General features: G+C 53.6%; 1 protein-coding gene across 1 annotated transcript in view; it reads left to right on the top strand.

Annotated features, from left to right (window-relative positions):
* The window catches only part of LOC119966665 (alanine aminotransferase 2-like), a 42,081-nt gene extending 21,243 nt beyond the window's left edge, over nucleotides 1-20,838 (top strand). The window contains exons 3-7 of the mRNA XM_038798724.1: nucleotides 2,920-3,056; nucleotides 7,366-7,540; nucleotides 10,031-10,186; nucleotides 14,544-14,656; nucleotides 20,592-20,838. Coding sequence (XP_038654652.1) covers nucleotides 2,920-3,056; nucleotides 7,366-7,540; nucleotides 10,031-10,186; nucleotides 14,544-14,656; nucleotides 20,592-20,682 — 672 coding nt within the window. The 3' untranslated portion in view covers nucleotides 20,683-20,838. The remainder of the gene's footprint in view (nucleotides 1-2,919; nucleotides 3,057-7,365; nucleotides 7,541-10,030; nucleotides 10,187-14,543; nucleotides 14,657-20,591) is intronic.
* The last annotated feature ends 2,785 nt before the right edge of the window (nucleotides 20,839-23,623 follow it).

Raw genomic sequence — 23,623 nt, 5'->3', positions numbered from 1 at the left:
CGACTAGGGGCTTTTCACAGTAACTTCATTGAAGCCTACTCGTGACAATAAGCAATTTTCATTTCATTTCATATTGCGTGAAGTTCTGTTCAATAGGAATCAATGGGAATCGGGGGGAAACTCTCCGCTGGTTGGAGTCATACCCGGCACAAAGGAAGATGGTTGTGGTGGTTGGAGATCAATAATCTCAACTCCAGGACATCACTACAGGAGTTCCTCAGGGTCGTGTCCTCGGCCCAACCATCTTCAGCTGCTTCATCAATAACCTCCCTTCCATCATAAGGTCAGAAGTGGGGATGTTTGCGGATGACTGCACAATGTTCAGCACCATTACGACTCCTCAGATAATGAAGCAGTTTATGTCCAAATGCAGCAAGACCTGGATAATATCCAGGCTTGGGGCTGACAAGTGGCAAGTTACATTTGTGCCACACAAGTGCCAGGCAATGACCATCTCCTACAAGAGAGGATCTAACCATCACCCCTTGACATTCAATGGCGTTGCCATCGCTCAATCCCCACAATCAACATCCTGGGGGTTTCCATTGATCAGAAACTGAACTGGACCCAGCCACATTAATACTGTGGCTACCAGGGCAGGTTAAAGGCTCGGAATCCTACGGGGAATAACTCACCTCCTGACCCCCCCCCAAAGCCTGTCCACCATCTACAAGGCACAAGTCAGGAGTGTGATGGACTCTCCACTTGCCTGGATGAGCACAGCTCCAACAACACTCAAGGAGTTCGACACCATCCAGGACAAAGCAGCCCCGCTTGATTGCTCCCCTTCCACAAACATCCAAACCCTCCACCACCGACGCACAGTGGCAGCCGTGTGTCCCATCTACAAGATGCACTGCAGGCACTGCAGGGGCCTCACGGTAGCATGGTGGTTAGCATCAATGCTTCACAGCTCCAGTGGTCCCAGGTTCGATTCCCGGCTGGGTCACTGTCTGTGTGGAGTCTGCACGTCCTCCTCGTGTGTGCGTGGGTTTCCTCCGGGTGCTCCGGTTTCCTCCCACAGTCCAAAGATGTGCGGGTTAGGTGGATTGGCCATGCTAAATTGCCCGTAGTGTAAGGTTAATGGGGGGATTGTTGGGTTACGGGTATACGGGTTATGTGGGTTTAAGTAGGGTGATCATTGCTCGGCACAACATTGAGGGCCGAAGGGCCTGTTCTGTGCTGTACTGTTCTATGTTCTATGTTCTAACTCACCAAGGCTCCTCAGGCAGCACCTTCCAAACCCACGGCCACTACCATCTAGAAGGACAAGAGCAGCAGATACCTGGGAACCCCACCACCTGGAGGTTCCCCCCCCAGTCACTCACCACCCTGACTGGGAAATATATCGGCCGTTCCTTCACTGTCGCCGGGGCAACATCCTGGAACTCCCTCCCTAACAGCACAGTGGGTGTACCTACACCTTAGTGGCTGCAGCGGTTCAAGAAGGCGGCTCACCCCCACCTTCTCGAGGGAAATTAAGGTTGGGCAACGAATGTTGGCATAACCAGCGACGCCCACATCCCATAAATGAATCGTGGAAAAGTTGATGATCTCTCACTTTCCCATATTCAATCTCCTTTCTCATAGTTTTACCCAATGAAATCCGATCAATGTTCCAGTGTTAGCTAATCGGTATTGTCAAGGTTTGGGGAATAGAAGGAGGTGGGGAATGAGGGATTCTGGGGGATTTGGGACAGAAGCTGTGGGATTCATTGTGATTTGGGAATGGGGCTGGAGGTCTGGTGGGATTTGGGAATGGGGCTGGTGTGTCTGTTGGGATTTGGCAGTGGGCTGGTGTGTCTGGTGGGATTTGGCACTGGGGCTGGAGGTCTGGTGGGATTTGGGAATGGGGCTGGTGTGTCTGGTGGGATTTGGCACTGGGGCTGGGGGTCTGGTGGGATTTGGCACTGGGGATTGGGGGCCTGGTGGGATTTGGCAGTGGGGCTGGGGGTCTGGTGGGATTTGGCAGTGGGGATTGGGGGCCTGGTGGGATTTGGAAATGGGGCTGGGGGTCTGGTGGGATTTGGCAGTGGGCTGGTGTGTCTGGTGGTATTTAGCACTGGGGCTTGGGGGTCTGGTGGGATTTGGCAGTGGGGCTGGTGTGTCTGGTGGGATTTGGCACTGGGGCTGGTGTGTCTGGTGGGATTTGGCAGTGGGGCTGGGGGTCTGTTGGGATTTAGCAGTGGGGCTGGTGTGTCTGGTGGGATTTGGCAGTGGGGCTGGTGTGTCTGGTGGGATTTAGCAGTGGGGCTTGGGGGTCTGGTGGGATTTGGCACTGGGTCTGGTGTGTCTGGTGGGATTTGGCACTGGGTCTGGTGTGTCTGGTGGGATTTGGCACTGGGTCTGGTGTGTCTGGTGGGATTTGGCAGTGGGACTGGTGTGTCTGGTGGGATTTGGCACTGGGTCTGGTGTGTCTGGTGGGATTTGGCAGTGGGGCTGGGAGGTCTGGTGGGATTTGGCAGTGGGTCTGGTGTGTCTGGTGGGATTTGGCAGTGGGGCTGGTGCTCCGGTGGGATTTGGCACTGGGGCTGGGAGGTCTGGTGGGATTTGGCAGTGGGGCTGGTGCTCTGGTGGAATTTGGCACTGGGGCTGGTGGGTTTGGAGAGTTGGGCTGGGGGGGTCTGGTGGGATTTGGAAGTGGGGCTGGTGTGTCTGCTGGGATTTGGCAGTGTGTCTGCTGGGATTTGGCAGTAGGGCTGGTGTGTCTGATGGGATTTGGCAGTAGGGCTGGTGTGCCTGGTGGGATTTGGCAGTGTGTCTGCTGGGATTTGGCAGTAGGGCTGGTGTGTCTGATGGGATTTGGCAGTAGGGCTGCTGTGTCTGGTGGGATTTGGCAGTAGGGCTGGGGGTGGGCTGAATAGAGCTGGATGAGGTGATTAATGGATTGACTCCTAACTCTGTACTTTCCCCCGACAGGTCTATCAGGATAATGTGTACGCTGAGGGCTGTGAGTTCCATTCCTTCAAGAAAGTTCTCTTTGAAATGGGTGCAGAATATTCCGACAATCTGGAATTGGCGTCATTCCATTCCATCTCCAAAGGTTATATGGGAGAGTGAGTATACTGAGGCAGCGGAGTGTGGGAGTGATGGTTCCGGAGGGGAAGAGGAGCAGAGGGTTTGAGGGAGCAATGACAAGAAGGGGTGAGGTGTGTGAGGGGGAGAGGGAGGTAAGGGGGAGCGGGGAGCGGGGAGGGTGGGAGGGGTGGGCAGAGGGCGCTGTAGGTAAGGGTGAGATGGGTGAGGAGGGGAAGCAATGGGGGGAGGGGTGTGGGAGGGTGGGAGGGGTGTGGGAGGGGGAGGGGTGTTGGAGGGGGAGGGGTGTGGGAGGGGGGAGGGGTGTGGGAGGGGGAGGGGTGTGGGAGGGGTGCGGGAGGGGGGAGGTGTGCGGGAGGGATGTGGAAGGGGAGGGGTGTGGGAGGGGGAGGGGTGTGGGAGGGGGAGGGGTGTGGGAGGGGGAGGGGTGTGGGAGGGGGGGAGCGGGGATGAGTGTGGGGGGTCTGTGGTGGGGGTAGTGGGGAGCGGGGGATGAGGGTGGGGGATCTGTGGTGAGGGTAGTGGGGAGCGGGGGATGAGGGTGGGGGATCTGTGGTGAGGGTAGTGGGGTGCGGTGGATGAGGGAGGGTCTGTGGTGAGGGTAGTGGGGAGCGGGGATGAGGGTGGGGGGTCTGTGGTGATGGTCATGGAGAGCGGTGGATGAGGGAGGGTCTGTGGTGAGGGTAGTGGGGAGCGGGGATGAGGGTGGGGGGTCTGTGGTGATGGTCATGGAGAGCGGTGGATGAGGGAGGGTCTGTGGTGAGGGTAGTGGGGAGCGGGGGATGAGGGAGGGTCTGTGGTGATGGTCATGGAGAGCGGTGGATGAGGGAGGGTCTGTGGTGAGGGTAGTGGGGAGCGGGGATGAGGGTGGGGGGTCTGTGGTGAGGGTAGTGGGGAGCGGGGATGAGGGTGGGGGATCTGTGGTGAGGGTAGTGGGGAGCGGGGATGAGGGTGGGGGGTCTGTGGTGAGGGTAGTGGGGAGCGGGGATGAGGGTGGGGGGTCTGTGGTGAGGGTAGTGGGGAGCGGGGATGAGGGTGGGGGGTCTGTGGTGAGGGTAGTGGGGAGCGGGGATGAGGGTGGGGGGTCTGTGGTGAGGGTAGTGGGGAGCGGGGATGAGGTTGGGGGGTCTGTGGTGAGGGTAGTGGGGTGCGTTGGATGAGGGAGGGTCTGTGGTGAGGGTAGTGGGGTGCGGGGGATGAGGGTGGGGGGTCTGTGGTGAGGGTAGTGGGGAGCGGGGATGAGGGTGGGGGGTCTGTGGTGAGGGTAGTGGGGAGCGGGGGATGAGGGTGGGGGGTCTGTGGTGAGGGTAGTGGGGAGCGGGGGATGAGGGTGGGGGGTCTGTGGTGATGGTCATGGAGAGCGGTGGGAGAGGGAGGGTCTGTGGTGAGGGTAGTGGGGTGCAGTGGAAGAGGGAGGGTCTGTGGTGAGGGTAGTGGGGAGCGGGGATGAGGGTGGGGGGTCTGTGGTGATGGTCATGGAGAGCGGTGGGAGAGGGAGGGTCTGTGGTGAGGGTAGTGGGGTGCAGTGGATGGGGGAGGGTCTGTGGTGAGGGTAGTGGGGAGCGGGGGATGAGGGTGGGGGGGTCTGTGGTGAGGGTAGTGGGGAGCGGGGATGAGGGTGGGGGATCTGTGGTGAGGGTAGTGGGGAGCGGGGATGAGGGTGGGGGGTCTGTGGTGAGGGTAGTGGGGAGAGGGGATGAGGGTGGGGGGTCTGTGGTGAGGGTAGTGGGGAGCGGGGATGAGGGTGGGGGGTCTGTGGTGAGGGTAGTGGGGAGCGGGGATGAGGGTGGGGGGTCTGTGGTGAGGGTAGTGGGGAGCGGGGATGAGGGTGGGGGGTCTGTGGTGAGGGTAGTGGGGAGCGGGGATGAGGTTGGGGGGTCTGTGGTGAGGGTAGTGGGGTGCGTTGGATGAGGGAGGGTCTGTGGTGAGGGTAGTGGGGTGCGGGGGATGAGGGTGGGGGGTCTGTGGTGAGGGTAGTGGGGAGCGGGGATGAGGGTGGGGGGTCTGTGGTGAGGGTAGTGGGGAGCGGGGATGAGGGTGGGGGGTCTGTGGTGATGGTCATGGAGAGCGGTGGGAGAGGGAGGGTCTGTGGTGAGGGTAGTGGGGTGCAGTGGATGGGGGAGGGTCTGTGGTGAGGGTAGTGGGGAGCGGGGATGAGGGTGGGGGGTCTGTGGTGAGGGTAGTGGGGAGCGGGGGATGAGGGTGGGGGGTCTGTAGTGAGGGTAGTGGGGAGCGGGGGATGAGGGAGGGTCTGTGGTGAGGGTAGTGGGGAGCGGGGGATGAGGGTGGGGGGTCTGTGGTGAGGGTAGTGGGGAGCGGGGATGAGGGTGGGGGGTCTGTGGTGAGGGTAGTGGGGAGCGGGGATGAGGGTGGGGGGTCTGTGGTGAGGGTAGTGGGGAGCGGGGATGAGGGTGGGAGGGTCTGTGGTGAGGGTAGTGGGGTGCGGTGGATGAGGGAGGGTCTGTGGTGAGGATAATGGGGTGCGTTGGATGAGGGAGGGTCTGTGGTGAGGGTAGTGGGGAGCGGTGGAAGAGGGAGGGGGATCTGTGGTGATGGTCATGGAGAGCGGTGGATGAGGGAGGGTCTGTGGTGAGGGTAGTGGGGAGCGGGGATGAGGGTGGGGGGGTCTGTGGTGAGGGTAGTGGGGAGCGGGGGATGAGGGTGGGGGGTCTGTGGTGAGGGTAATGGGGTGCGTGGATGAGGGAGGGGTCTGTGATGATGGTCATGGAGAGTGGTGGATGAGGGAGGGTCTGTGGTGATGGTCATGGAGAGCGGTGGATGAGGGAGGGGTGGGGGCGGTAGGGGGTTGCCTGCTTGATGAGGATTAGGACTGGGTTGGAGGAGGAGAATGTGAACCGTAGGAGGTTCAGGGAAGGGGAGGTGGGAATGGTCTGTGTTTGGCAAATGAAGGTCGTTTTAAGGTATTTATATATATATATCGGTCAGCATTACAATCAAGCTATAATTTTACATGTGTTTAATTTAATGTTGCTGTGTCTGGAAGGGTAAAACCTAGTTAGATTCATGCTGGACAGAGGTGTCTGTATGAGTGGGGTGGATTACTTCATCTGTGACTGTATTGTGCTTAGACAGGGCTACAGCATGGATAGTTGGTAGAAATAAGTTGTTGCTGAGCAACAGGAGGGCACATTCTAAAAGGAGGGCATTTCCTTTGCTCGTAATTTTAAGTAATAACATACAATGCAGATAACTGGGGAATTGGGACAGAATTCAGACATCTGAAGCTAAATGAACAGGAAGCAAGGTATTGTTCAGAATAATTCAAGGAAGTGTAATCAAAGTGTTTTGAGTTAAAGACACAATTAGATTTAAAGTGGGAGAGCAGACTTCAGAGGTAGATGCAACTTTTGATGTAATTTTAGTACAGTCTGTGAATCGAGAGTGAAACCAATTATGAACAGATTGTCCAGCCATCAAAACAAACAAATCCTAAAGGGGGTGGTATGAAATCCTGGCCTGGATTTTCTGTTCAAAGTGGGGCAGATGCTTTGTTTAAACATGTCATTTGGAAAACCTGGAGTGTGTTTCGGAATGCAAACTATTAAGGGAAAGCATTATTGTTGAGAGGAGATTTGAAAACGTGTTTTTCGGGGAGTGGAAACTCTTGTGACAATCATCTGTGGAGGAATTCTGAGGATAAATTGATGGAGACTAACGGGTTCAGTGCATTTGACCACAACCAATCTGTGTGCTTTAAAGGGACTTTGGGATAATGGGACCACTGTAGCTTCAAATGTACATTGTAATTCGTGTCAGTTTTAACACCTGCGTGTATTTATGGAGTTAATTGGGCAGTAAAGGCCTGTTGTATATCTATAATCCAACTTCTTTAGTTTATTAACATTTGTTAATAAAACATTAACAAATGTTTTTCTCATGTTAAAACTAAGTCATGGTCCTGACTCTGGGATGCCGACCAAATGGGATCATAACTGTTGGAGGGGGGAAGTGGATGCCTTGAGGAAGGCACAGAGGGGCAATTTCTAATGAGTGCAAGAATTAATGTGCCTGCCCTGGGTGACTCAAAACCCATCCCCAGCCCTCACCCTGCAGCAACTTCTCTGGTGCTGTGAGTGAGATGGGCAGTAAGGTGGTGCAGTTGGAGAGACCTTCATGTACCGAAGTTGTGAAGTGCACAGGCTCCTGTTTGCGTTGGATATCACTGTGAGCCATCACTAGTTGAGCACTGAACTGATGCAAATTGTCCGCATTGCCGTGTGACAGCTGATAGCACGCTGCAGCTCCTATCACTGACTCCTCAACATGCACTGGACTAACCTGTTTCTTTGTCCCTCCCTCTTCCTCCAGGTGTGGGTACCGGGGGGGCTACATGGAAGTAATAAACCTGGACCCTGGTGTACGGACGGAGTTGATGAAATTGTTCTCTATACGTCTGTGTCCGCCCGTGGCAGGCCAAGTCATCCTTGCAGTCATCACAAACCCACCTCAGCCCGGGGAACCCTCCTACGAAAGGTTCAGAAGGGTGAGTCAACTCCTCAAACGCACATTCCTCCAGGCACTCAGCGCACAGATCAAAATTCATCCAGCAATTTAAACCTTCAAATTAAGGAACTATAGAACAGAGAACATAGAACATTACAGCGCAGTACAGGCCCTTCGGCCCTCGATGTTGCGCCGACCCGTGAGATTGAAAATATTAATTCCATGATTCACCACCAACATCGACGGTTCAGGACTCAATGATTGATATCTAACCCTGTGCTGTACCTGTCCTGGGAGTGTTTGATGTCGACAGTGTAGAGGGAGCTTTACTCTGTATCTAACCCCGTGCTGTACCTGTCCTGGGAGTGTTTGATGGGGACAGTGCAGAAGGAGCTTTACTCTGTATCTAACCCCGTGCTGTACCTGTCCTGGGAGTGTTTGATGGGGACAGTGCAGAGGGAGCTTTACTCTGTTTCTAACCCCGTGCTGTACCCGTCCTGGGAGTGATTGATGGGGACAGTGTAGAGGGAGCTTTACTCTGTATCTAACCCCGTCCTCTACCTGTCCTGGGACTGTTTGATGGGGACAGTGTAGAGTGAGCTTTACTCTGTATCTAACCCCGTGCTGTACTTGTCCTGGGAGTGTTTCACGTGGACAGTGCAGAGGGAGCTTTACTCTGTATCTAACTCCGTGCTGTATCTGCCCTGGGAGTGTTTGATGGGGACAGTGTAGCGGGGGCTTTACTCTGTATCTAACCCCGTGCTGTACCTGTCCTGGGAGTGTTTGATGTCGACAGTGTAGAGGGAGCTTTACTCTGTATCTTACCCTGTCCTTACCTGTCCTGGGAGTGTTTGATGGGGGCAGTGTAGAGGGAGCTTTACTCTGTATCTAACCCCGTGCTGTACCTGTCCTGGGAGTGTTTGATGGGGACAGTGTAGAGGGAGCTTTACTCTGTATCTCACCCCGTGCTGTACCTGTCCTGGGAGTGTTTGATGGGGTCAGTGCAGAGGGAGCTGTACTCTGTATCTAACCCCGTGCTGTACCTGTCCTGGGCGTGTTTGATGGGGACAATGTAGGGGGAGCTTTACTCTGTATCTAACTCCGTGCTGTACCTGTCCTGGGAGTGTTTGATGGGGACAGTGTAGAGGGAGCTTTACTCTGTATCTAACCCCATGCTGTACCTGTCCTGGGAGTGTTTGATGGGGACAGTGTAGAGGGAGCTTTACTCTGTATCCAACCCTGTGCTGTACCTGTCCTGGGAGTGTTTGATGGGGACAGTGTAGAGGGAGCTTTACTCTGTATCTAACCCCGTGCTGTACCTGTCCTGGGAGTGTTTGATGGGGACGGTGTAGAGGGAGCTTTACTCTGTATCTAACTCCGTGCTGTACCTGTCCTGGGAGTGTTTGATGGGGACAGTGTAGAGGGAGCTTTACTCTGTATCTAACCCCATGCTGTACCTGTCCTGGGAGTGTTTGATGGGGACAGTGTAGAGGGAGCTTTACTCTGTATCCAACCCTGTGCTGTACCTGTCCTGGGAGTGTTTGATGGGGACAGTGTAGAGGGAGCTTTACTCTGTATCTAACCCCGTGCTGTACCTGTGCTGGGAGTGTTTGATGGGGACGGTGTAGAGGGAGCTTTACTCTGTAAAAAACCCCGTGCAGTACCTGTCCTGGGAGTGTTTGAAGGGGACAGTGTAGAGGGAGCTTTACTCTGTATCTAACCCCATGCTGTACCTGCCCTGGGAATGTTTGATGGGGGCAGTGTAGAGGGAGCTTTACTCTGTTTCTAACCCCGTGCTGTCCCTGTCCTGGGAGTGTTTGATGGGGACAGTGCAAAGGGAGCTTTACTCTGTATCTAACCCCGTGCTGTACCTGTGCTGGGAGTGTTTGATGGGGACGGTGTAGAGGGAGCTTTACTCTGTATCTAACCCCGTGCAGTACCTGTCCTGGGAGTGTTTGAAGGGGACAGTGTAGAGGGAGCTTTACTCTGTATCTAACCCCATGCTGTACCTGCCCTGGGAATGTTTGATGGGGGCAGTGTAGAGGGAGCTTTACTCTGTTTCTAACCCCGTGCTGTCCCTGTCCTGGGAGTGTTTGATGGGGACAGTGCAAAGGGAGCTTTACTCTGTATCTAACCCCGTGCTGTACCTGTCCTGGGAGTGTTTGATGGGGACAGTGTAGAAGGAGCTTTACTCTGTATCTAACCCCGTGCTGTACCTGTCCTGGGAGTGTTTGATGGAGACAGTGTAGAGGGAGCTTTACTCTGTATCTAATCCCGTGCTGTACCTGTCCTGGGAGTGTTTGATGGGACAGTGTAGAGAGAGCTTTACTCTGTATCTAACCCCGTGCTGTACCTGTCCTGGGAGTGTTTGGTGAGGACATTGTTCGAGGTATTTTTAATCTGTATCCGTCTCTGAGCTTCCTTATTGCCATTGTTATGTCCACTCTGTGATGGAGGGACCGCTGGCCTCAGTAAGTGAAGCCGATGTATTAACGATTTTCAATTGTCTCTTTATGCTGCGTGTCCCCAGGAGAAGCAAGCTGTGCTTGACAGTTTGGCAGAGAGAGCGCGTCTGATCGAGGACGTTTTCTGTAACATCCCCGGGTTCCACTGTAACCCTGTGCAAGGAGCCATGTACTCATTTCCCAGGATTGACCTCCCTCCAAAGGCCATTGAGGCAGCTGAGGTAAAACCCACGGAGCTACAAAAGCTTTAATAACAGCAAGATGAACCTTAACCTTTGAACCCTGTTCCAATGTCAGACCAGACACAGCAGCGGCTTGGGCACGGGATCAAATCCGCAATACTTTAGGTTATTTTGTAAGATTGTGCGGAAGGAATGAGCGATTGCATGAAAAAAAAAATAGGGCTTGGAATTTTAAAGCAAAACTTTATTATGAATAAAATATTAAACTCTTTAACCTCATACCCAGAAAGGAAGAAAGGACAGCGTAGAATTACCCCTGAACAATAAAAGTCAATTCCCCATTAAACAACAAGTAAAGAAACCTACAGCTCTTAATCCAGTTTAAAGTCAGCAGGGTATAAGAACATAAGAACTAGGAGCAGGAGTAGACCGTCTGGCCCCTCGAGCCTGCTCCGCCATTCAATGAGATCATGGCTGATCTTTTGTGGACTCAGCTCCTATAGAGTGATACTTGCTCCAAAGACAGATTTGGGCCCCAGTTAGAATCCTTTCAGACTCTGGCTGAATGTCTTCAAATAGCTGCTTCACCTGAGTTGTTTCATCCTCTTCCTTGTCTTCAGGCAAGATTGCTCTGCTTTAACTATTATTACTCTTTTTTTTTGCCATCCTGCTGGGAGAGAACTGTGGACTCGGTCCGGAAGATCAGGATGTAGGAACACAGGAATGAGGAGCAGAAGGAGGCAATTCAGCCCTTCAAGCCTGCTCTGGCATTCAATCAGTTCATGGCTGATCTCTTCCGGGTCTTTAACCCATTTTTAATCAAAAATATATCTATCTCCTTGAAACCATTTAATGACTCAGATTCCATCGCACTATAGGGTAGGGCGTTCCAAAAAATATCCACCCTCTGTGGGAAATAGTTCATCCTCATCTCAGATCTAAATCTGCCATCTCTGAACCCAAATCCGTGACCTCAGCTCCTCGCTCTCCCTTAAAGCTTCTCCAAGCTCAAAGCTTCTCTGCCTTCCTGGGCTCCAGCCAGCAATTATCTAACCTCCCCAAGAGAAAACTACAAATGATCTCTGCAGTCAGCACATTAACTCTCCAGGGACCTCCCCAGTCAAACCACAGTCCATTAGCCTAGAATAAAAACGCATTCCCTTTTCAGTTTCGCCTGCTATTCAAGCTAAACAAAATCATTTTTCAAACCACTGCAGCCAATCACACCATACCCCCAGGCTTCTCCTTCTTAACCTGTCCCAATATCGAGATGCCAATATTCCGACAGTTTCCATCATCAGAACCCCAACAAGCCACAGCAAGACCTGAACAATATCCAGGCTTGAGCTGACAAGTTACATTAGCGCGACACAAGTGCCAGATTATGACCATCTCCTCCTACAAGAGAGGGTCTAATCACCGACCCTTGACATTCAATGCCATGACCATTGCTGAATCCCCCACAATCAACATCCTGGGGGTTAACATTGATCAGAAACTGAACTGGACCCAGCCACATTAATACTGTGGTTACCGGGCAGGTCAGAGGCTGGGGATCCTGCGGTGAGTAACTCACCTCCTGACCCCCCAAAGCCTGTCCACCATCTACAAGGCACAAGTCAGGAGTGTGATGGACTCTCCACTTGCCTGGATGAGTGCAGCTCCAACAACACTCAAGAAGCTCAACACCATCCAGGGCAAAGCAGCCCAGCTTGATTGCTCCTCCTTCCACGAACATTCAAACCCTCCACCACCGACGCACAGTGGCAGCCGTGTGTACCGTCTACAAGATGCACTGCAGTAACTCACCAAGGCTCCTTAGGCAGCACCTTCCAAACCCACGGCCACGGCCATCTAGAAGGACAAGAGCAGCAGATACCTGGGAACCCCACCACCTGGAGGTTCCGCTCCCAGTCACTCCCCACCCTGACTGGGAAATATATCGGCCGTTCCTTCACTGTCGCTGGGGCAACATCCTGGAACTCCCTCCCTAACAGCATTGTGGATGTACTTACACCTCAGGGACTGCAGCGGTTCGAGAAGGCAGCTCACCACCACCTTCTCAAGGGGCAATCACCAAGAACATACTAATTAGGATCAGGAGGCCACTCGGCCCCTCGAGGCTGCCCCACCGTTCAATAAGGTCATTGGCTGATCTGATTGTAACGCCAACCCCACATCCCTGCCGACCCCAATAACCTTTCACCCCCTCGTTCATCAGGAATCTATCCAGCTCTGCCTTAACAATATTCAAAGATTCTGTTCCCACCGCCCTTTGAGGAAGAGAGTACCAGAGACTCACCCCCCCCCCCCCACCGAGAGAGAAAATACTTCTCCTCACTTCCAGTTTAACCAGGTGACCCCTTATTTTTAAACAGTGACCTCTCGTTCTAGATCCTCCCACAAGAGGAAACCTCCTCTCCACACCCACCCTGTCAACACCCCTCAGAATCGGAAAGGTTTCCATCAAGTTGCTTCCTCACTCTGCTAAACTCCAATGGGTACAAACCCAACCTCCCCAACCTAACCTCATCAGAAAACAGAGCAGCATAGTGGCTAGCACTGTTGCTTCGCAGCGTCAGGGTCCCAGGTTCGATTCCCGGCTTGGGTCACTGTCTGTGTGGAGTCTGCACATTCTCCCCGTGTGTGCGTGAGTTTCCTCCGGGTGCTCCGGTTTCCTCCCACAGTCCAAAGACGTGCAGGTTAGGTGGATTGGCCGTGCTAAATTGCCCTTAGTGTCCAAAAAGGTTCGATGGGGTTATTGGGTTAAGGGGAGAGGGTGGAGGTGTTAAGTGGCATGCTCTTTCCAAGGGCCGGTGCAGACTCGATGGGCCAAATGGCCTCCTTCTGCACTGTAAATTCTGTGACAACCCACCCATTCCTGGTGTTAGTCTCCTCTAGATTAACGCTAAATGTTTCTGAAATTTGAATTGGGACAAAGACAAAGATAATAATAATAATAATAATCGCATATTGTCACACGTTAGGCTTCAATGAAGTTACTGTCAAAAGTCCCTAGTCGCCACATTCCCCATTCCAGTGTCTGTTTGGGGAGACTGGTATGGCAATTGAACACGCGCTGCTGCCTCTGTTCTGCATTACAAACCAGCTGTTTAGCCCACTGTGCTAAACCAGCCCTCTGGTTGAGGAGGAGCTTCGGGATGTCAGTACAAAACCACACAATTTTCCCAAACACCGTGCCAACTCACCCTTCAGTTATTCATCAGAGACAGGACCAGCACATTCAGCCCCCGGAGCCTGATACACAGGAACAGGAACAGGCCCATTCAGCCCCTCGAGCCTGTTACACAGGAACAGGAGGAGGCCCATTCAGCCCCTCGAGCCTGTGACACAGGAACAGGAGGAGGCCCATTCAGCCCCTCGAGCCTGTTACACAGGAACAGGAGGAGGCCCATTCAGCCCCTCGAGCCTGATACACAGGAACAGGAGGAGGCCCATTCAGCCCCTCGAGCCTGATACACAGGAACAGGAGGAGGCCCATTCAGCCCCTTGAGCCTGTGACACAGGAACAGCAGGAGGCCATTCAGCCCTTCGAGCCTGATACACAGGAACAGGAGGAGGCCCAATCAGCCCCCGGAGCCTGTTACACAGGAACAGGAGGAGGCCATTCAGCCCCCTCCCTGTTACACAGGAACAGGAGGAGGCCATTCAGCCCCCGGAGCCTGTTACACAGGAACAGGAGGAGGCCATTCAGCCCCTCAAGTCTGTTACACAGGAACAGGAGGAGGTCCATTCAGCCCCTCGAGCCTGTGACACAGGAACAGGAGGAGGCCCATTCAGCCCCTCAAGTCTGTTACACAGGAACAGGAGGAGGTCCATTCAGCCCCTCGAGCATGTGACACAGGAACAGGAGGAGGCCCATTCAGCCCCTCAAGTCTATTACACAGGAACAGGAGGAGGTCCATTCAGCCCCTCGAGCCTGTGACACAGGAACAGGAGGAGGCCCATTCAGCCCCTCGAGCCTGTTACACAGGAACAGGAGGAGGCCATTCAGCCCCTTGAGTCTGTTATACAGGAACAGGAGGAGGCCATTCAGCCCCTCGAGCCTGTTACACAGGAACAGGAGGAGGCCATTCAGCCCCTCGAGTCTCTGACACAGGAACAGGAGGAGGCCATTCAGCCCCTCCAGCCTGTTACACAGGAACAGCAGGCGGCCTCATTCAGCCCCTCGAGCCTGTTACACAGGAACAGGAAGAGGCCATTCAGCCCCTCGAGCCTGTTACACAGGAACAGCAGGAGGCCATTCAGCCCCTCGAGCCTGTGACACAGGAACAGCAGGAGGCAATTCAGCCCCTCGATTATGAGATCAGGCTGAGAGCTTCCAGACCAGGGTATCTGAACGCTGCCACTAATTCACACTAATTCTTCCCAACAGGAGGCAGGACATGCTCCCGATATGTTCTTCTGCTTGAAGTTGCTGGAGGAGACGGGAATCTGTGTTGTTCCAGGCAGTGGATTTGGCCAAATCGAAGGCACCTATCATTTCAGGTACAAGGAGGGAAATAAGGATATTTAGAACATCTCTCACTAACTCTGAATACTCCAAAGTAATGTATGTCCAATAAAAATGGTTGAGGTGCAATCAAACAACAAAACAGACAACCAATTGACACTTGACACTCCCTCAGCACTGACCCTCTGACACTGCGGCACTCCCTCAGCACTGACCCTCTGACAGTGCAGCATTCCCTCAGCACTGACCCTCTGACAGTGCGGCACTCCCTCAGTACTGACCCTCTGACAGTGCGGCTCTCCCTCAGTACTGACCCTCTGACAGTGCGGCACTCCCTCAGTACTGACCCTCTGACAGTGCGGCACTCCCTCAGCACTGACCCTCTGACAGTGCAGCATTCCCTCAGCACTGACCCTCTGACAGTGCAGCATTCCCTCAGCACTGACCCTCTGACAGTGCGGCACTCCCTCAGTACTGACCCTCTGACAGTGCAGCACTCCCTCAGTACTGACCCTCTGACAGTGCGGCACTCCCTCAGTACTGACCCTCTGGCAGTGCAGCACTCCCTCATTACTGGCCCTCTGACAGTGCGGCACTCCCTCAGTACTGACCCTCTGACAGTGCAGCACTCCCTCAGCACTGACCCTCTGACAGTGCGGCACTCCCTCAGTACTGACACTCAGACAGTGCAGCACTCCCTCTGTACTGACCCTCTGACAGTGCGGCACTCCCTCAGTACTGACCCTCTGACAGTGCAGCACTCCCTCAGTACTGACCCTCTGACAGTGTGGCACTCCCTCAGTACTGACCCTCTGACAGTGCAGCATTCCCTCTGCACTGACCCTCTGACAGTGCGGCACTCCCTCAGTACTGACCCTCTGACAGTGCAGCACTCCCTCAGTACTGACCCTCTGACAGTGCAGCACTCCCTCAGTACTGACCCTCTGACAGTGCAGCACTCCCTCAGTACTGACCCTCTGACATTGCAGCACTCCCTCAGTACTGACACTCAGACAGTGCAGCGCTCCCTCCGTACTGACCCTCTGACAGTGCAGCACTCCCTCAGTACTGACCCTCTGACAGTGCAGCACTCCCTCAGTACTGACCCTCTGACAGTGCGGCACTCCCGCAGTACTGACCCTCTGACAGTGCAGCACTCCCTCAGCACTGACCCTCTGACAGTGCGGCACTCCCTCAGAACTGACACTCAGACAGTGCAGCGCTCCCTCCGTACTGACCCTCTGACAGTGCAGCGCTCCCTCAGCACTGACCCTCTGACAGTGCGGCACTCCCTCAGTACTGACCCTCTGACAGTGCAGCGCTCCCTCAGTACTGACCCTCTGACAGTGCAGCACTCCCTCAGTACTGACCCTCTGACAGTGCGGCACTCCCTCAGTACTGACCCTCTGACAGTGCGGCACTCCCTCAGCACTGACCCTCTGACAGTGCAGCGCTCCCTCAGTACTGACCGTCTGACAGCGCAGCACTCCCTCAGTACTGACCCTCTGACAGTGCAGCACTCCCTCAGTACTGACCCTCTGACAGTGCAGCACTCCCTCAGTACTGACCCTCTGACAGTGTGGCACTCCCTCAGTACTAACCCTCTGACAGTGCGGCACACCCTCAGTACTGACCCTCTGACAGTGCGGCACTCCCTCAGTACTGACCCTCTGACAGTGCAGCACTCCCTCAGTTCTGACCCTCTGACAGTGCGGCACTCCCTCAGTACTGACCCTCTGACAGTGCGGCACTCCCTCAGTACTGACCCTCTGACAGTGCAGCACTCCCTCAGTACTGACCCTCTGACAGTGCGGCACTCCCTCAGTACTGACCCTCTGACAGTGCGGCACTCCCTCAGTACTGACCCTCTGACAGTGCAGCACTCCCTCAGTACTGACCCTCTGACAGTGCAGCACTCCCTCAGTACTGACCCTCTGACAGTGCAGCACTCCCTCAGTATGACCCTCTGACAGTGCGGCACTCCCTCAGTACTGACCCTCTGACAGTGTGGCACTCCCTCAGTACTGACCCTCTGACAGTGCGGCACTCCCTCAGTACTGACCCTCTGACAGTGCAGCACTCCCTCAGTGCTGACCCTCTGACAGTGCAGCACTCCCTCCGTACTGACCCTCTGACAGTGCAGCACTCCCTCAGTACTGACCCTCTGACAGTGCGGCACTCCCTCAGTACTGACCCTCTGACAGTGCCGTACTTCCTCAGTACTGACCCTCTGACAGTGCAGCACTCCCTCAGTCCTGACCCTCTGACAGTGCAGCGCTCCCTCTGTACTGACCCTCTGACAGTGCGGCACTCCCTCAGTACTGACCCTCTGACAGTGCAGCACTCCCTCAGTACTGACCCTCTGACAGTGCAGCACTCCCTCAGCACTGACCCTCTGACAGTGCAGCACTCCCTCAGCACTGACCCTCTGACAGTGCAGCACTCCCTCAGCACTGACCCTCTGACAGTGCAGCTCCCTCAGTACTGACCCTCTGACAGTGCGGCACTGCCTCAGTACTGACCCTCTGACAGTGCAGCACTCCCTCAGTACTGACCCTCTGACAGTGCAGCACTCCCTCAGTACTGACCCTCTGACAGTGCGGCACTCCCTCAGTACTGACCCTCTGACAGTGCGGCACTCCCTCAGTACTGACCCTCTGACAGTGCGGCACTCCCTCAGTACTGACCCTCTGACAGTGCCGCACTCCCTCAGTACTGACTCTCTGACAGTGCGGCACTCCCTCAGTACTGACCCTCTGACAGTGCGGTACTCCCTCAGTACTGACCCTCTGACAGTGCGGTACTCCCTCACTACTGACCCTCTGACAGTGCGGCACTCCCTCAGTACTGACCCTCTGACAGTGCAGCGCTCCCTCTGTACTGATCATCTGACAGTGCAGCACTCCCTCAGTACTGACCCTCTGACAGTGCAGCACTCCCTCCGTACTGACCCTCTGACAGTGCAGCACTCCCTCATTACTGACCCTCTGACAGTGCGGCACTCCCTCAGTACTGACCCTCTGACAGTGCCGTACTTCCTCAGTACTGACCCTCTGACAGTGCAGCACTCCCTCAGTCCTGACCCTCTGACAGTGCAGCGCTCCCTCTGTACTGACCCTCTGACAGTGCGGCACTCCCTCAGTACTGACCCTCTGACAGTGCAGCACTCCCTCAGTACTGACCCTCTGACAGTGCAGCACTCCCTCAGCACTGACCCTCTGACAGTGCAGCACTCCCTCAGCACTGACCCTCTGACAGTGCAGCACTCCCTCAGCACTGACCCTCTGACAGTGCAGCTCCCTCAGTACTGACCTTCTGACAGTGCGGCACTGCCTCAGTACTGACCCTCTGACAGTGCAGCACTCCCTCAGTACTGACCCTCTGACAGTGCAGCACTCCCTCAGTACTGACCCTCTGACAGTGCGGCACTCCCTCAGTACTGACCCTCTGACAGTGCGGCACTCCCTCAGTACTGACCCTCTGACAGTGCGGCACTCCCTCAGTACTGACCCTCTGACAGTGCAGCACTCCCTCAGTACTGACTCTCTGACAGTGCGGCACTCCCTCAGTACTGACCCTCTGACAGTGCGGTACTCCCTCAGTACTGACCCTCTGACAGTGCGGTACTCCCTCACTACTGACCCTCTGACAGTGCGGCACTCCCTCAGTACTGACCCTCTGACAGTGCAGCGCTCCCTCTGTACTGACCATCTGACAGTGCAGCACTCCCTCAGTACTGACCCTATGACAGTGCGGCACTCCCTCAGTACTGACCTTCAGTGCAGCACTCCCTCAGTACTGACCCTCTGACAGTGCTGCACTCCCTCAGTACTGACCCTCTGACAGTGCGGCTCCCTCAGTACTGACCCTCTGACAGTGCGGCACTCCCTCAGTACTGACCCTCTGACAGTGCACCACTCCCTCAGTACTGACACTCTGACAGTGCGGCACTCCCTCAGTACTGACCCTCTGACAGTGCGGCTCCCTCAGTACTGACCCTCTGACAGTGCGGCTCCCTCAGTACTGACCCTCTGACAGTGCAGCACTCCCTCAGTACTGACCCTCTGCCTGTGCAGCACTCCCTCAGTACTGACCCTCTGACAGTGCAGCACTCCCTCAGTACTGACCCTCTGACAGTGCGGCACTCCCTCAGTACTGACCCTCTCACAGTGCGGCACTCCCTCAGTACTGACCCTCTGACAGTGCAGCACTCCCTCAGTACTGACCCTCTGACAGTGCGGTACTCCCTCAGTACTGACCCTCTGACAGTGCGGCACTCCCTCAGTACTGACCCTCTGACAATGCAGCACTCCCTCAGTACTGACCCTCTGACAATGCAGCATTCCCTCAGTACTGACCCTCTGACAGTGCAGCACTCCCTCAGTACTGACCCTCTGACAATGCAGCACTCCCTCAGTACTGACCCTCTGACAGTGCAGCACTCCCTCAGTACTGACCATCTGACAGTGCGGTGCTCTGACCCTCCCATGACGTGCAGTGTTGCCGTGGAGTGAAATATTTGCGATGTATATAATTGACATAGATGCAGAGACTGTGAGTAACAAACATATCTCTGTGTTCTGCTGGTTGAATGCCAAGTGGGTGGGTAATCTGTGCAGGAGACTGAGACCTAGCGATTGTGTTTCAGATTGGCAGCTGGTGGACAATGTGGGGAAGGTTGTGTTTCTCTACTTGTTCTGAGAATAAAGAAGCAGAATTGTTTTTTAAAATAGTGATTAGGTAATGTTGCTATTCATGAACATGCGTGTCCCGGCCAGAAATCACGAACGTTAATCAGCAAGCAGACGTAACAATTGTGAAATAACCACTATGTTATTTGGTACAGCAAAGGGAGTGGAGTATAAGAGATTAGTGGTGAGGCCTGGAGCAATGTGTAATGTTTTGGCCGGTTTCAAGTTGGCCAATTAACGTTTGTTGATTGTTGAGAAATTTGCCTTTTGTGTCGATGTGAAAGCCTCTATAAGGGAGAGATTCACTCACAAAATTCAGGCTCAGTGTTTGATTCTTCAATGCGCTGTGTGGGGGCGCTGGCTACACCAGCATTTATTGCCCATCCCTAGTTGCCCATCGGAAGGTGGTGGTGAGCTGCCTTCTTGAACCGCTGCAGTCCCTGAGGTGTAGGTACACCCACAGTGCTGTTAGGGAGGGAGTTCCAGGATTTTGACGACGCGGCAGTGAAGGAACGGCCGATATATTTCCCAGTCAGAATGCTGAATGGTTGGGAGGCAGTGGTGTTTTCATCAATAATCAATAATTCAAAGAGTTCGAACAAGAATAGGACATTTGTTACTATAAATAAAGTCACAGACTTTATTAGTGAACAGTGTTGGTATTTATTCATAAGAATTCTACAGCAGACTCATGGTGTAACCGACTCCCAAAATGTATTTCCCTTCGAGCTTCTTTCACCATGGGGGGTGGGGGGGGGGGGGGGGGGGGTGCTTCCATACCGAGTCCTGATTGGTCACACATGCCATGTGACCCTTACTCTACTGTGTTGCCCTTGAAGGAGGAAAGTGTGTACAACGTGCAAATCACAACTGATTGCCCATGCTTCCACACGGGAACGTTACAAAACAAAGCGTGATTGGTAGACATTAGGGGAGTCGGCCTAAGATGTCGTGAAGATGGAGAAATGTGACAGAGGTGAAGAGAGAGGGGGGAGGTTTCAGAAGGCAAATCCGGAGTTGAGGGCTCAGACAGCAGAAGGCAAGACGACAAGCGGCGGGTGATTGAAGTGGGCAATGCTCAAAGGTCAGATTGGAGGGACACAGTTGTATGAGAGGGTAGGGCCTGGAATAGGGGTGGGTGTGTGAAATGAGGATATTGGCAGAGGGGGGTTCTTTTCTTTTTAAAAAAGGGTGGTAAGGATCAGGATTGAGCGGTCCACAGGATTTTCTCCTGAAGAAGAATTTCTGTTATTAATTTGCTTTCTTTCCTCCCTCCCAGAATGACTATCCTCCCCAAGTTTGAGAAACTCAACATTCTCCTGAACAAGCTGAAGTCTTTCTACCAGGATTTCGTCGAACAGTACTCTTAAAGCATGAAGATCCAGAGCCTCTCCCCACTGAGGGGGCGGAAGAGGGGCGAGGGAGTTTAGGGGATCGAGTGCAATCGCGAGGGGAACAATTTCTTGATGTTTGAACAGGTGCCTGGGAATCATTGTCAGAAATAAAGAGAAACCTCAGACCTGTAACCATTGCATTGTCCGCAGGTTATGGGGGAAGAACAGTGAGATGGTGGGGGGGGGGGGGGGGGGGCTGAAGATGACTTGGGAATGAATAACCAATAAGACACTTGTATGCAATGAATCAATGCAGTCAACTCAATTTGAACTGTCTGCTTATTGGAGTCCAGTTCAAGGCGGTACGTTGAGTTGTTGATGTAAAGTTTCTCTGTTTCACAATCCCTCCGCCTTGTCCTTCCCCCTCAATATCTGGGAGGAAGTTAACTGAACAGGATGTTCATTGTCTTGCGAAAGTTTTTATTCAAATGATCCAACATTAACAATCTTCAGCTCTGATTCAGCCTTGGTTCAAATACATGTGAAGGGTTAAAAGTCAGGAGGTCGGAGTTCGGTGTCTCACAGACGGGGAGGGGGGTCTGTGTTAGGTGTCTCTCAGACGGGGGAGGGGGGGATCTGAGTTCGGTGTCTCTCAGACGCTGGGGTCGGAGTTCGGTGTGTCTCTCAGACGGGGGGTCTGTGTTAAGTGTCTCTCAGATGGGGGGGTCTGTGTAAGGTGTCTCTCAGACGGGGAGGGGGGTCTGTGTTAGGTGTCTCTCAGATGGAGGGGGTCTGAGTTAGGTGTCTCTCAGATGCTGGGGTCGGAATTCGGTGTGTCTCTCAGACAGGGGGGTCTGTGTTAAGTGTCTCTCAGACGGGGGGTCTGTGTTAGGTGTCCCTCAGATGGGGGGGGGGGGGTTTCTGAATTAGGTGTCTCTCAGATGGGGGGGGGGGGGTTCCCAGTTGTCCATTGAGTTCCCAGTCATCCATTGGGTTCCTCTTTGGCCATTCAGTTCCCAGTGTCCATTCAGTTCCCAGTCATCCATTGGGTTCCTCTTTGGCCATTCAGTTCCCAGTGTCCATTAGGTTCCCAGGTGTCCATTAGGTTCCCAGTTGTCTATTAGATTCCCAGTCATCCATTGAGTTCCTCTTTGGCCATTGAAGTCCCAGTTGTCCATTGAGTTCCCAGTTCCCCATTGGGTTTCCACTTGTCCATTGGGTTCCCAGTTCCCCATTGGGTTCCCAGTTCCCCATTGGGTTCCCAGTTCCCCATTGATTTCCCTGTTGTCCATTCATTTCCCAGTTCCCCATTGGTTTCCCTGTTGTCCATTCATTTCCCAGTTCCCCATTGGGTTCCCAGTTGTCCATTGAGTTCCCAGTTCCCCATTGGGTTCCCAGTTCCCCATTGGGTTCCCAGTTCCCCATTGGGTTCCCAGTGCCCCATTGATTTCCCTGTTGTCCATTCATTTCCCAGTTCCCCATTGGGTTCCCAGTTGTCCATTGAGTTCCCAGTTGTCCATTGAGTTCCCGGTTTTTAGACATAGAATTTACTGTGCAGAATGAGGCCATTTAGCCCATCTAGTCTGCACCGGCCCTTGAAAAGACCACCCTACTTAAGCCCACTGCTGCACCCCATCCCAGTGACCCCACCTAACCTGTTTGGACACTATGGGCAATTTAGCATGGCCAATCCACCTAACCCGCACATCTTTGGACTGTGGGAGGAAACTGGAGCACCCGGAGGAAACCCACGCAGACACGGGGAGAATGTGCAGACTCCGCACAGACGGTGAGCCAAGCCGGGAATCGAACCTGGGACCCTGGAGCTGTGAAGTAGCAGTGCTAACTGTGCTATTGTGCTGCCCAATTGGATTCTCAGTTGTCCATTGGATTCCCAGTTCGCCATTTGATTCCCAATTGTCCACCGAGTTCGCAGTTATCCATTGATTTCTAATCCCACCTTCTTGCACCTGGTCCATATCCCTGCGGCTTACAGCACTTAAGGTGCAGATCCAGGTACTTTTTGAAAGAGTTTAGGGTCTCTGCCTCCATCCCCAACTCGAGCAGTGAACTCTAGATGTCCTCAGTGATGTCATTGTGTGGGTGGAGCTGGGCTGTGGCTCCGTGAGCTGTTTTTTTGTTTCGCTTTCAGTTTGGACTGCTGCGGACTCAGGGAGGAAGAAGTATTTTGGTCTGTGTCTCTATTTTCATTTTAAAGAGGCGTTCCAAGGAAAAACCCATTGATTTCCGCTACCTGCTGTTTTGGCAACTTAAAGGATATAGTTTGCTGAGTTAAGAGGGAATTCATTAAGGGTTATACATAGATTCTTGCAGCTGGGTGGTGTCTTTATGTTTGTAATTGATAAACATTCTTGCTGTATATATATACATATATATATATAATTCTCAGAATAAAGCTTGTTTTGATTAAAGTGTCTGGGAAGACTGACAAATCACACCTGAAGGGAAGGCTCTTGTGCTTATCCGGCTAAATTCAACATAAAGATTGTGGGGAAGATGAATTTCATATTATAGTTTGGAGTTTTTAAACCCTGGCCCATCACAAAATGCGAGAGGTGCCGGGTTCAGACCCGGGTTCAGATCCCGGACGATCTGAGGGGATATATAAATCCCCATCTATGTAAAAACAACAGCAAGAGTTTTGATAAGTTACAAACACAAAGACCCCACCCAGCTACAGTAAATCTATGTATAACCCTTAATGAATTCCCCCTTAACTGTTCCAATTCAAAGACAAAATCCCATAAAGCAAAATCCCCTTTTCAGGGGTGTGGCCCAGCACCCTGTATTCTCACTTGAATAAGACTGGCTTTCCCTGAGATTCTGACCCCACCTCAGCAGCAGGTTTAACCCTTCTGGAAAGCAAACTATGGCCTGGATTCTCCGTTTCCGGGACTGTGTTTCCACGCCGTCGTGAAAACTGTGGTCCTGTACGCCAGGAAAACTGTTGTCAAAA

This window comes from Scyliorhinus canicula, chromosome 5 (assembly GCF_902713615.1).
Source record: "Scyliorhinus canicula chromosome 5, sScyCan1.1, whole genome shotgun sequence".
In the NCBI taxonomy this organism is placed as follows: Eukaryota; Metazoa; Chordata; class Chondrichthyes; order Carcharhiniformes; family Scyliorhinidae; genus Scyliorhinus; species Scyliorhinus canicula.
Note: the sequence above shows the minus strand (reverse complement) of the source record. Positions and strands in the feature narration are given on the sequence as shown.